The sequence below is a fragment of the Cannabis sativa genome, unplaced genomic scaffold (genome assembly GCF_029168945.1).
Source record: "Cannabis sativa cultivar Pink pepper isolate KNU-18-1 unplaced genomic scaffold, ASM2916894v1 Contig1, whole genome shotgun sequence".
Lineage (NCBI taxonomy): Eukaryota > Viridiplantae > Streptophyta > Magnoliopsida > Rosales > Cannabaceae > Cannabis > Cannabis sativa.
In genome coordinates, this window is record NW_026870037.1 from 309,960 (window position 1) to 324,691 (window position 14,732).

A 14,732-nucleotide genomic window follows, 5' to 3' on the forward strand; every position below is an offset into this window, starting at 1 on the left:
TACTGCTCTTAATGGTTTACCATCTAGAAATTCAGACTTCAATGATCTTATTTCAAATGTTAAAAATCAATTATCCTTTTTCCCTAATGTTTGTGTATCTCATGTTCGAAAAGATGCAAACCAAGCTGCTCATGGCTTGGCTAAACAAGCGTTAGCGTTGGATAATGATTGTATGTGGTATGAGAATATTCTCCCTACCATTTTTTCTGTTGTTGTAAATGACTCTTTAAATTTATAATAGCAAACTTTTTCTCCAAAAAAAAAAATAATAACAATTTTTAAAAATATACATATATATATATATATATACATTTATTAAATTTCCATACACAATTATGAGATTTTACACAATCACATAACACTTCTCAAACTTTTTCACTATCACTAATCATAAAAACTTTGAAATGCACTACCAAACCCGAAATCATCATAGCTGCTAAGTATATTGTATCACAACCAGAGAACATATTTAATAAATGTATATATATATATATATATATTCATTTTGTATAATTTTTTAAGAGATACTTTTGGATTGAGTTTAATGTCATCGTCAGAAATCCTCCGAATAATTGAAGAGCTGCTCTTTACTATTCAAACACCTAAATCTCAACAGAATGGCAAATAAAAATTCACACCATATCATGGAGGACAAAACGGACGCTTCAACTTTGTCAGAAACAAAAGTTACATCCCTGAAACAACACAAAAAACAAACATTGTTATAAAACTATGTAGTACCTTGTAATTGTGTTCCTACAAAACAATAATAGGGATTGCCTCAAAATAAAGATAAATACTAAAATGTACCAAGAGTGTCTAATACCTTTCTACGTGTCAATATCACTTTTAAGTATCGAGTCTCATATAGTTTAATGTAATAACTTTTAAAGAGTATCGCTAATTAATTGTAAAGTGACACGTCTAGAAGGTGTTAGGCACTATTGGTATCCAATAACAATGCTTCAAAATAAATCATAGGAGATATGAATCTAATAAGTTGTTCTAGAAACGTTTTTACCTCTTAAGTATTTGACAAGTAAAGAGTCACTTCTCAATGTTTTTCTTCGGTTTGTAGAAGTACCCCTAAAAATAGGTGTACCAATGCATCTCTTTCGTTTTTTCGATATTCAAATAGTTTAAATTTTAATTTTTTTATATGACAGTGTACATTGTAGTTATCTGAAATATTGCAAATTTTTGAAAAATTTAAAATAATTTAACTCGTCGAAAACAAATTTCCAATAGTCTATTGCATACGTACCTCTTTTATTTTCTACGGGTGCAGTTTGAATCCTACTTTTTGTATTTTAAATTATTTCAAATTTTTTAAAACTTTGGAGAATGTCTTAAATAACTACAATATATTATCTATAAAAAATTGAAATTATAACTACTTCAAGAATTAAGATCTACTATTAAAAGATGGTATCCCATAATGTATTAAACCAATCTAATTGTGACACATCAATTAATTTGAGTACTTTAAGGAAAAAAAAAACTTATCTACATGGTTAATGGAGTCTAAGAAAAGTAATTAGTTGAGTTGGCAAATTTAGATTGATTTAATACATTATGGGACACCAATTTTTAACAGATGATCTTAATTCCTATTTCAAATATCAAAAACACAAGGTAACGTTTGGTTAAGAAGAATGAAAACATAATTATAGGAATGAGAATGGGAATAGAAATGGAATAGAATGGTCTTTCCTTCCGTTTCAAAATAGAATAGTCATTCCACTAAAATGGTAGAAAAATCATTCCATTGAAATAACATTTCAATACTTTAATATGCAACCAAACAAAAAAATGAAATAAAAATTATTTCATTTCCATTCCATTCTACTTCATTATCTCTAACCAAACGCCACCTAAAGGGTTCCCCCTAAAAGCACTCATTATTATTTATTTATATTATTAAAAAATTTGGATATTTATACTAATTAGTATTTTCAATTATTCAATCAAGCAAATCAATATAATTGGCAGTGAAGTCTCCTCAATTTTTATATTTGTAGAAGAGAAATGTCTCTATGTTATATGGTCCTCATCCATGAGTGCTTGGTGTAACATGGTCGCACACGAAATATATTTGTAATACAGTGTACACACGAAATATTTACGCATGGAGTAACCACACAACATAAGTACACAATGTAAATTTATTTTCTCCTAAATCTATAGTTACTGTTAAACAATTAAGTGTCTTTCAAATATTATAAATTTATGTATATATATACATGTATGTATGTATGCATGTCTCGATACCTAATCGATTTCAGAAGTTCCTAGCAATATCATATGATTGCATGTATTGTCAAGGAAACAGAAACAATGAAAAACTAGGCAAATATGTAGTACAGTAGGGAAAAAGGCACTAAAATGTACCTCAAATAGTGGAGATGACCAACAAACTAGACTTCCAAAACTCTTAATCTCAATCAAGCATGCCTCCGTCTTTTCACACCGTCCTCGTTAAAATACTGCCATTTACTATGATCTAGGGTGCTCAAGTCATCAAGTTCGGCAATGGCAAGTAAATATTCGGTTAGTCGCACAAGTTCTTGATCACTCTCACGGCTTGAATGAGCCCTCTTGAATGGCTTGATTGTCAAGCCATTTTGAGGGTTCATCACGAAATTCCTTCTCAAGTCATCAAACATAATAGTATTTTTGGAGCTGTAGAACTGAAATAAAACAGGAGACAAAATAGTCAAATATACAGTACATGGGGTAGGGTAGCATACAGAAATGCAAAATATCCATTTATATGCGGCATTATAAATAAAACTGCTTTATTTTACTTTGGCAGTTTAATTTTTCCATGTGTTGAGATTATATTGTGGTAGAAAGGCAAAAGATCACCATGGTCTCAATGAAACAAGCATCATATGCTTCTTTCTTCGTTCGAACCCTAAAAGTTCACAATTTAGTTTTCCTATTACTGTTGTCAACCTCCATTCCAGTGGAGGTTGGATGTAGATAAATACACAAGCATACCTCTGGAAAATGAGCCCAAATCAAGCCTAGAGGCTTGCAATCGAAGATCCCACGAGAATCTGATTGGACTGTAATCATTGCTAAGTGATCTAGAAGAGCAGTGATTTTGTAGTTAGGATTGTTGAGTACTCCAAGTTGTCCCATTTTCAATTCAACCCACTTCATGCTGCAAAATTAATACAAGTAAATTGTATGAATGAGATGTGTATACAATAACTTGGGGAGATGAGTTAACACTTGACTAAAATAATACCGTCGAAAACATCCATACAAGCTAACAACCAAAGGAATTGTATCTATCTTTTTCATTTCAAACTTGCCAACTAAATACTTAGATGAATCAATTAATTAAGAAGACAGACTTAACTTGTGGAACTACATAGATTTATGAGTATCTTCAAAAATCAGATCTACTGATATATTCACGAAAAAAAAAAAAAACACATGCTTTTTGCGTGTGCAAATCGAGTAAGGGTTATGTCGATTTAGAGTATCACCATTGTGCCCTTGCTATTCCAAGAAAGGGATAATATCTGTTATATTTCATTGTCTTGACTTCAATATTGTAACATATATCTTAATCTACTTTTTTTGTTCTTTCAAAAACAAAACAACTTGTATTAAAAGATTAAAAATATAATACAAACAAAAGTGAACGAGAACACCCATTAAAAATGATAAAACTGAAAAGGTTAGAGTTACAAAAAGTATTGTCATTCTCCGAATAAAGAATAGAAAGAAACCCCTTTAAACTCTTTTTCATATAAAGCCAAATAGCTACCCAATGTTGTATCTTGTCCTAAAGTCTTTCCTTTTTGTCTTCCAAATCTTCAAACTTACTCTTATTATTTTTTTTCATCCCATAATCTAATATTATCTTCGTTTCTTACTTAAACCTCACCCGCCGTAGGAAATCATTATAAAGAGAAGCAATTATTTTCCAAGGGCATCCAAGGGATATTCTCTCACCCAAATTTGAGTCCGACCTGTTATCGTTTAGTCTATACTTGCTTTGATTATTCTGCGCCACATAATTCTTTTCCTTAGGAAACTTTCAGAACTACCTCATCAGAAGTGCCTTATTTATATCTTTAGAGTGCCGAATGTGCAGTCTTCCTTTGTTCTTGGGCCTACAAGCACTCTTCCAAGAGACTGCAAGCTTGCCACCAGCCGAGTCCCCACCTTCCCAAAAAGAAAATAATACCTCACCAACTACTCTAAAGTATCAACAACCGTCCTTGCGAAAAAAAAAAGTATCAACAACCGGCAATGGAGCAAAAACAAAAGATAGTAAGCTGGTAAAGTGGAAAGACTGATTGTATATGTCAATCTACCTTCACTAGACATGTCAGCAATCTTCCAACCATCTAAACAATTGGAAACTTCAGCCCCAACTAGATCTTAAAAACTCGAATTTCTAGGATTATCATCCAAAGGCATACCCAAGTATTCCAGCAGCCAATAATAGACCACACAACCTATCTTATCAGCTTCATTACTTAGCCACCCCTCTTCCACATTGAGATCCCAAACTCTGGCTCTTGCTTAAATTAATTTGTAGTCCTCAATACATAAAAATCTCTCAATACTCTAAGCAGATTTGGAACATTTTGTTCAGTGGATTCTAAGAAAAGTGAGTAATGTCCACTTTCTCTATCGACCATAAATCCTTGGACCTGAGACACTCCCTCAGCTTGTTCAACCATTCAACCCAACAAATCCACTGCTAGAATAAAAAGAAAGGGGGATAAAGGATCACCTGCCTTAATTTCCTACTACCATTGAACTTACCCTTTCCTAATACCATTGAACTTACCTCGAGCCTACCATTGATAACAGACATCCGCTTTTGTCCACTACCACCAAAACTTTCCAACACTTTTTGATTGTATCATAAAGTCTTCCAGGTTCCTCTCTAAAAAGTTGCAAGTCTTCTCAATATCAATTTTGAACACCACTCCTCCCTTCCGAGAATGACAACACTCCACTATTTTATTGGCCATTAAGATCACATCTGTCTTCCTGCTAAAAAATCTCCATCCTTGTGTTTCTACACCATATAATATAGGAATTATGTGGTTTTTAAGGATAGCACCTTGGAGATAACCTTATATGCTGAGGGATGCCATGCTGGTCTGAGCAAAAACAAAAACTAAAAGGACTCTCCTGTCTCCAAGAACTGCTAAAGCCTAAAGTGATTTATAAACGTTTAAAATTGCTTTTTCAATATCTTCTTCCCCCTTTATCTGCTTCCCTTTCATATTTGAACCACATGTTACTATCCTCTTTGCATGTAACAACTAATTTAAACCAGAGAGTCTAATTCTCTCTGAGATACAAACTGAGCCTCCATTCATTGTAAAGGCTAAGATGAACACCCTGCGTTCAATATTAAGACTCCAATAACGATTCTAAAATTTTGATTAATCACGTTCGACAATGAAACTCACTCTTAGAAATGGAAAATCCAAGAAGGAGAAAGTCTTTGACAGAGATAATCCAATACTAAATTATATCTTAATCTTTTAGATGAGAAATGTGATCATTGCTATGTGTAGTATACTATGGTATAACTATAATGGTAGATATAGAGTTAGCGTATCTATTCCAAGAAAGGGATAATGTCAGCTACATAACTTTGTCTTGACTTGGATAGTGTAGCAAATATCTTAATCATAAACATAGAATGTCAGCATTGCAAAGTGTTAGTGTACTGCCACTTTAGGCCATATAGAAGTAGAAAAACATATTTGAGACAATATCATAGGGAGGAAAAGGATGAGTGGATATCTGACCTGGTTGCAGACCATATCATGATATCATATTCCGCATAAGCAGCCGTAAGAAATTCATGAAGATCTAACAAGACACGTTAAACTTCACCATCAGACAAAGACCTTGACTTTATGGGAAAATGTCTCTTACACGATTGTATAAACTCAAGAAATAGAAACTAAAAATAAAATTACTTACAAGGACGCATAAGTTGAATAGGGTTTTCAGCTGTAGACCGGTGATCAAATAGAGTATAATCAATATCCAAAACAAGCAATTTCTTCCCCTCACGGCATGGATTCCGAAGATCAATCTATATTCCATCAAAAAGTGCCGATCTGGTTACATTTATGTAATGTACATTTCAAAGAAATTATATAGATTTATGTAATACCACCTTGTACTGATCTACGCGCCTCCTCAATTTCTGCTTATTAACTTCGTTGTCTTTGATATCAACAGCTTCATCTTGGCCAAGCTCAAAGTCATCAACAATCTCCGGAGACTCCACTTGGTCCACTATGATTTCATCTTCCACAGTACTGAAAATGATTCATTTCACAATCAAATAAAACCCAGAATAGAAAATTGGATGAGTTAAATTGCCAAACACATTGTCTGCGTAAAATATAAGTAAAATGAAAAGAATGAGAGAACCCAATCATGGTCATCTTGAGAGAAGACTTGAGAGGGAGTTGAGAAAGTAAGACAGAGTCATCGGCGAGCTTTGAAGCGAGGAGTTTGGGGTAGAGAAGCTTCTGGCGTTTGGGTAAGACGTTGGTGAGTTGGCTGATTCGGCGCTTTAACTCACTGACGGAATCGTCGGCGCAAAGTCGGACAGTGTACTCTTTACCGCTCCATTTCACAGTGAGAGTTATCTCCTCCTCTGTGATAGCCGATCCCTCTCCAGCCATTAAAGGGTAATGGGGTGAGCTTGTTTCCTTACAGTCCAACCAAACTGATCACTGCTTCAATTGGGGTGGCAGCAGAAGGATGTGCGGCGGTAATGGAACGGATTCAATTGTGCTGAGACTAAAATGATACTTATTTTATTGGGATATTTACACAATTTTTTTTTTATTATATATATTTTTTTTGAATCATTATTATATTTATTTTCTTTCCAAAAAAAAAATAATAATATTTTCATGTTTTTGTTTTTTTTTTTTTTTTTTGAACAATGAATAAAATTTCATTGAGAAAAAATTTAGCGTTTAGTACATCGTAAAGAAGAGATCAAAGTGTTGGGTTTTATGTCCTAAATAAAACTCATTTCAATATAATCAGATTTACTTATTAATATAGATCAGAAATAACATTTAATGTTGCATGGTTCACATGATTTATTTTATCATTATATGTACATAATGTATGAATTCATCTGAAACCCTTTTTACATACTTGATCCTGTTTATTGTGCCGTCAACACATTAGAAAGTAAACATGACTATGTGAATAAAGTTTCCTAGATTTATCAGACATAGAGTTTTACTGATATGATAATCTACAACAGAGTTTACTTGCATTTGGAGAAGTGCTATGTTCTTTCCAGAGCATTGGTTAAAGTAAAGCTCAGGTTGGATGCATGGAGTATGCATCGGAAGGGACCGATATTGAACTTTGACTTAGATTTATTAAACTTACCGTAATATCTATTCAAGTCAATATCACCTAGTTGATCCTAGATCAAATGTTCTTAATCCTGTTATGATTAGGCTCAATCTTGAAAGACTATTCGTGTTCTTTGATTTGTTAGTTAAGCCTACTTTTAGGTCAGGGTGATACGTACATTTTGGGAACACGGTAGTGCAATTGAGTGGGAGCGCTAGCATAAACATGGAATCTATAGCTTCTATCTGGCGAATAGTAAGCAAAGGATGATCTCCTTCGAGCTTGACCAAACGAACATAAATGGTGGAGTACTCATTTCACATAAGCTGAAATATCATTTATACGGGGTCAAGTGTTTTAAGGAATAAATACATTGTAGGGTGTAACGGTAATTTAATCCCTTTACAGTGTAGATCATTCATATAGAGGATCATTGATCACATTAGGATTATAACAATGGATAACTAATGATGTGTCTATATGGTGGAACATATAGAGCATTCTATATACTGAGAGTGCAATTCTAAGTTCTATGCGTGGATTCAACGAAGAATTAATAAGTTAGTGAATTTTAGTGCTAAATTCTTGATCTACTTGTTGGAAGCTCGGTTATATAGACCCATGGTCCCCCCACTAGTTGAGATAATATTGCTTGTAAGACTCATGTAATTGGTTTTGATTAATCAATTATAATTCTCAAATTAGACTATGTCTATTTGTGAAATTTTCACTAAGTAAGGGCGAAATTGTAAAGAAAGAGTTTTAGGGGCATATTTGTTAATTATGATACTTTGTATGGTTCAATTAATAAATATGATAAATGACAATATTATTTAATAATTATTTATAGTTATTAAATAGTTAGAATTGGCATTTAAATGGTTGAATTAGAAAATTAGCGTTTTTGAGAAAATCAGATGCAGAAAAGGTAAAACTGCAAAATTGCAAAAAGTGAGGCCCAAATCCACTAGTATAGGGCCGGCCACTTTTGTAGGAAATTTAAACTGATATTTTCATTATTTTAATGCCAAATAATTCAAACCTAACCCTAGTGGAATGCTATAAATAGATAGTGAAGGCTTCAGGAAAATTACACTTAAATTTTCTATTTTTCCTTCAGAGAAAAACCTGAGCCTTTCTCTCTCCCTATCTTTAGCTGCCACTTCTTCTTTCTCTTCCCTCTTGATAATTTCGAAATCCTTAGTGTATGAGTAGTGCCCACACACATCAAGTGATACCTCAATCATAGTGAGGAAGATCGTGAAGAAAGATCATCAGCAAAAGGAGTTTCAGCATCAAAGATTCAGAGAAAGAGATCCAGGTTCAGATATTGATAATGCTCTGCTACAGAAAGGAATCAAGGGCTAGATATCTGAACGGAAGGAGTCATTATATTCCGTTGCACCCAATGTAAGGTTTCTTAAACTTTATATGTGTTTAATTTATCGTTTTAGAAAGTTCTTATTTAGGGTGTTAATCAACATACTTGTGAGTAGATCTAAGATCCTGGTAAAATAATTTCCAACAACTGGCCTCAGAGCCATGGTAATTGATTTACTTGCAAGAAATTTGGACTTTAAAACGATTGTTTGTATGTTTTTTGGATGGTATCATGTTGTATTGAGTGTTATTTGATGATTGATTGATGTTTGTGAAATTTTCGTGAAAAATAATTGCGATTTTATCTCTGAAATTGTTTTTATTGGATAGTATGAAAAAAAATTAAGCAAGTTAGCCTTTTACAGAACTTAATTTGGATTTTATTTGAATTAGTTATGATTTTTTGAAGATTTGAAAAAGTCGGGGTTGTGCTGATATTTTCCTGCGATCGCAAATCTGTCCGTACAGTTTCGAATTTTTTTGTTTTTCTTCAATTTTTCATGCTTTTTCATGGAATTAACTTCCAATTTTTTGTATAGTTTTGTATTTATACTATTACTATTCCTAATTCAATTCTAATTATCATTTTGAATTAATTTAATATTTTTTAAATTTAATTCAAGATATTAGTGTAATTTGAATTTGAATAGAATTAGTATCTATCTTCTTGCTTAAAAATCTATCTTATTTTTAAATTTGATTATATCTTATTTTTTTTTAAATTTAAGGTCAGATTTTATAAGATATTTATAAAATCTTTTTAGATATTTTTTAAAATATCTTATCTTTTAAGATATTTTTAATTATATCTTATCTTTTAAGATTTTTTTTTTAAAATCTTTTTAGATATTTTGACCTTATTTAAATTTAAAATAAGACATTTATAATCATGTAATTTTAAATAGATGTAAGATATTTTGCTAACTTTTAAATTTTGTTATTTTATTTATTTAAATTAAATTTAAAATCTGAAAAGATATTTTATTTATCTTTTCTAATTTTTATTTAATTTTTATTTTTAAAATAACATTTAAATTTTAAAAGTAGTTAGCAAATTTTGAAATGATATTTAGGTTGGTTGAAACCTAATTTTTCAAAAAGTAGGTTTAATTTTAAATATTTTTTTTAAATTTCGAAATTTAAATTTTATTTCCGAAATTAAAATTTTTTTTTTAAATTTTATTTTATTTTTCGAATATTAAAATATTTTTTAATTATTTATTTTTCGAAATTATTTATTTAAAATTAAATAAATCCTACATCCAACTATCTAGCTAACCTTGTTGCAGGAGTATGTGGTTTTAGCTTGTATGCAAGTTTTTAAAACCTATTATTACTTGATTGCAAATAGCCATAGTTACCTTTTGCCAGATCTAATGATCTGATGGCTCCCTTGGTCAAGATAATAATTTGTAACAGGTATATTTACAATCTTCTTTCATCTGTGTATGACCTAGCAACATGATAGGACCCATCCAAAGTGTGCCTGTGTGAGCCTATGTGTTTAATTTTATTATAGATGCATATAGGTTAATGTTGCTAAAATAAATCATCATAGTTTTTGATAGAATTTATTTAGGCCCATTTAGTTTTTGGGCATATTCAATTAATAACAGTTGTTCTTATTAAGGTTAAATTCCTCTCTTTTGGGCCTTGTGTGAGAGTTGGGAGCCATAGAAGTGGGTACGACATACTGAACTCCAAGACCCCCTCACACAAACCACCCCAATTGTGAAGGCCCATTTGCCTGATTTGAATGACTGTACTAGGTTAATTACACTAGTTTAACCTAATTAAAATTGATTAGCAACATAATTAATTTCATTTATTTTGAAATTAATTTAGAAAATCATAGTTTAAAGAATTTTATATTCTAAGCTAAACTATATGTATTTTCTTGTATTTAATTAAATATAGAATTATAACCATCTAGATTCTTTCTGGAACTTAATTTAAATTTTTCATTAAATATTCCTATTTAAGTTGATATTTAGTTATCTTCAACTAACCAACTTAAATCTGAATATCTTTTGAATTCAAAATTTCAAAATTAAGTTGAGGAATTTTAGGCATTGGTTATTAAGATTCTTTAGATATTTTTTAAGTTAATATCTTTTCGAATATTAACTTAAAATGGAATATTTTCAAATTAAGTGGTTACAACTTAATTTTTGATATTTAATTAAATTTAAATTTGAAAAATATTTAAGTTCTAGATTTTTTCTAATACAACTTAAATTAGATATTTTTTTTTCAAATTTTGTGGAAAAGATACTTAGTCAAATAAGATATTTTCTAGATAGTTATTTCTAGACTACTTATTATTTCTAATATTAAAATAGGAAAATATTATAAATTGTGAAATTAATTATTTATATAATTAATTTTGGTACAATTTATTTTAAGTATATTTTTTCCTAGTATTAAACTAGAGATTAATAATTAAGCCTTCTCTACACTTAATTATTTATTTCTTGAATCTAATACATTTAATTAATTTGAAAATTGAATATCTAAGTTGATTTTTATCATCATACTTAAATATTTCTTTTTCATGACATTTAATTAAATAGAAAATTATTTTTAGTTGAAATTTATTTTTTCAACTAAATTTAAATAATTTTCAAAATATATTTTTTCTTTATTTTATTAATCAATTTTCGAAATTGCATTTCTTAAATGCTAGAATTTCGAATTTTATCTTGAAAAATAGATTAAGTTGTAAATTAATTATTTATTTTAATTAATTCTTAAATCAACTTAAATCAATGATTTTTTCATTTATTGATTAATTTAAAATAAATTGAATTAAAGTATATTATTAGAAATTGAATTAATTATTCAAAGGAAAATCTAGATAGATGATATTTTTGCTTGAAGTATTTTTTCTAGTGTATTTAATTAAATAGAAAATTAATATTTAAGTTGATTTTCATCATCATACTTAAATATTTGAAATTTTTCTTATATATTTAATTAAATAGGAAAATTATATTTTTTGTTGTAAATTAATTATATTACTTAATTTTGGGCCAACATTAAATTAGAATAATTTTTCGAGGATTAATTTTTTATTTTAACATGCATTTTCGAAAATTGTATTATTAAATACTTTAATTTTTCGAAATGCAATATATATTTATAGAAAATTAAATTTGAGTTGTAAATTAATTTTGTAACAACTTAAATTGAATATTTTTCTAAATATTTATTGGAAATTATTACTAAGATGGAAATAATTCATGTTATTTTTATATCCATCTAAGTAAAATTTATAAATATTAAATTAAAATTTATATTTAGAATTTTTCATTCTAAATTGGAAATTTTAAATAAATATATATTTAAAATAAATAAATTAAATAAAGAGAATCAAAGAAAATACAACTCACTTTAAATAATGAGCTTGATTATTATTAAGATATTCGATCTCCATTGTTGGTCTTACAAAAGTTAAATGTTTTCAATATAACCTCGAGACGCTAGACTTCGTCCCCCTATGGATGGTTATTCGTTGAACGCATTTAACACCGTAAGATTTCATTTGATAAGTGTTTTGTGAGTTTTCGTCTCTATTTAGACTCTCCCCTACGGTGACTACTTAGAGATAAACTCATAAAACATGAAACAATGGTGGAAGCTCATAAAATAAGAATAACCTTGACTCTCGCCTACCGGGACAACGTTGGATTCTTATTTTGATCGAATAAAAGGTTGCTAGAATGGTTTCTATTTTAGATGAGCTGACAACTCTATTCAATGAATGATACTTTGACTCTCGCCTACCGGGACACTGTATCAGTTTGTTGAAAACCTTGGAAATTATTTAGGATTGTATGTTTTAGTATTTTCACTAGTCATTCCTACTTGCTATATGTTTATAATTTCTGAATTGTGTATGAATTTATATTGAACCATGTTATTTTCTGTTATTAAGTTGTAGTTTAATTTCGAATCTTCATTGTTGGTTTAACATATTTGTTTTTCTAATGAGATAAATCCCTAATGGATTTTCACCATTAGACATACATAATAGTGTTAGATCTCGAAAGATAAATATTGTATATGCAACATCTAGCTGTTCATCAATTGATGACACCTTAGACTAGTAATTTTACAATATGAAACAAGAAGATTACATAAATAAGATTACTTTGTCTTTCGCTAATCGAAGCATCGTTGGATTCTTATTTATAAACGAAATTATCCTAATTCCTCTTAGCTTATTCATTTCGAATTAGTTTCAAAACATATCATTGGATGAATGGTCTATAAATCATTTCATGTCATTCTATATTTTCTCTTAAGAAATTTAATGACGCATATGATTATAATCCCGAAATTCTATTCCCAATTGATATAAATCCTCAATCTTAGAAATCTCCTACTTGTATGGGCAAATCTGACTTAGAGTTTGTATTAGTAGTGGTGGTCCAAGAAAGAATTACTCATTATATTTGGTTGAATTTAAGTCTTTGACTTTAATTTTAGAATCCAAACAGAAATTTTCTTATATTTCTAATTCCAGATACAATACAGTTACACTTTCTCAAGTGTTTAATATCCATCTTTTATTAATGGATTCAAACTGTATGGAATATGAGTTAGGTATTCTGTGACCAGGATCCACTTGCACTATTCTAAGAATTCTTTTATAAACCTATGTCATCAATAGACACTACCACATTTTTGTTAATCTATGGCATTTGTATCTTGTTCATAGTGGATTTGACAAGATCAATCTCTGCAAAGAGTTAATATGCCTATATCCACTGAAAGTAGTTCATCTCATTCGCAGATGGATGTACATTCAGGGGTGGATATGAGTTTTTCGTTGTATTCTTCAAACGATAACTCTAAATTATACCTTTTAGCAAGAAATTTGAAATGTTTGAAAAATTTCATTAATTTCTAGCAATGGTTAAAACCATTAAGGTAAGTGGTTAAAGATCTTGCGAACTGATAGGGGTGGAGAAATAGTTAGTAGATATGCAGTTCAAAGATCATTAAATTGATTTTTGAATTATATCCAAACTTACCTCCCTAGAAATTTCGAGTTGCATATTGATGATTAGTTACTAGTCGTTGCCTAAATCCTTCTATGGTAATACAATTTCAGAATGATGTAATGGTTGTATACTTAATGTAAATCATTACTAGATTCATGGATGACCTAATCAAAATCTTAAGAAAAGCTAGAACTGTTAACCATGGTTTCTTAGCTATTCTAAGTGATTAGGGGTGGACCATCCCATTGTCAATAGATAAGAAAGTGTTTGTTCAAACAAATACTACTTTTCTAAGAAAATGACTAAGTCTGAAAAACAAGTAGAGAATAAAGGAGATATTTAATTCTTGATTCCAAAAGTGTTCTATCATCTTATATAACATATGATGATCCCACTGCCTCTGTTGTCTTGTCACAACCGAAGAGGTTAATACCATTTTCTTAGACATAATTCACGGTACCTTGTCGTAGTGGGAGAGTTTCTAGGAACTCACCTTCTTATGACTTGGAAGACACTAGTGATTAAAATCCATTGTGAGTTTAAACAAGTAATGGATTGTCAAGATAAGAAACTAAGAAGAAGAGCCAATAGAACTATGGTTTAATCCATTCACATGGAATAACCTAAAGTTTTCTATTACAAGGACATAAAAGGAAATTTTCGTTTATAAGTCTATTCAATGGACTTAACAAACTTCCTATTCCTAGTATTACAGGTTTGAGTTTATCTAAACCTATGGCTTGTGGTATACGTGGTAATTACTTACTCTAATGCAAGCAACTTACTTTAGTAAGATGCTGAAGCATTTTCTTTCTAATAGCAATCTATAGAAGCTTCACAACTTCTTAGGTATAGATTTTATTTATCTAAGGAAAAGTCTTAACTATTCCAGAAAAGATAAAGCCATGAAAGAATTTCTTATATCAACAGTGAGAGGTCTTAGATATGCTTTTG

General features: G+C 29.9%; 1 protein-coding gene across 1 annotated transcript; it reads right to left on the bottom strand.

Annotated features, from left to right (window-relative positions):
* Window positions 1-405: 405 nt before the first annotated feature.
* LOC115720583 (ubiquitin-like domain-containing CTD phosphatase) lies at window positions 406-6,838 on the bottom strand. The gene is made up of 7 exons (XM_061107392.1): window positions 6,436-6,838; window positions 6,176-6,320; window positions 5,977-6,091; window positions 5,799-5,862; window positions 3,004-3,169; window positions 2,392-2,690; window positions 406-695 (listed from the first exon to the last, which is right to left on the bottom strand). Exons 1-6 carry the CDS (start codon window positions 6,690-6,692, stop codon window positions 2,445-2,447), a joined length of 993 nt encoding a protein of 330 aa, XP_060963375.1. The 5' UTR covers window positions 6,693-6,838; the 3' UTR covers window positions 406-695; window positions 2,392-2,444.
* Window positions 6,839-14,732: the final 7,894 nt, after the last annotated feature.

Excerpts from the sequence above, each read along its gene's own strand:
- LOC115720583 (XM_061107392.1), bottom strand. The coding sequence starts at position 6,692 with ATGGCTGGAGAGGGATCGGCTATCACAGAGGAGGAGATAACTCTCACT. Across the intron at positions 6,321-6,435 it reads CTCAAGATGACCATGATTGG|TACTGTGGAAGATGAAATCA; the intron begins GTTCTCTCATTC and ends AATCATTTTCAG. Across the intron at positions 2,691-3,003 it reads TTTGGGCTCATTTTCCAGAG|TTCTACAGCTCCAAAAATAC; the intron begins GTATGCTTGTGT and ends GTTTTATTTCAG.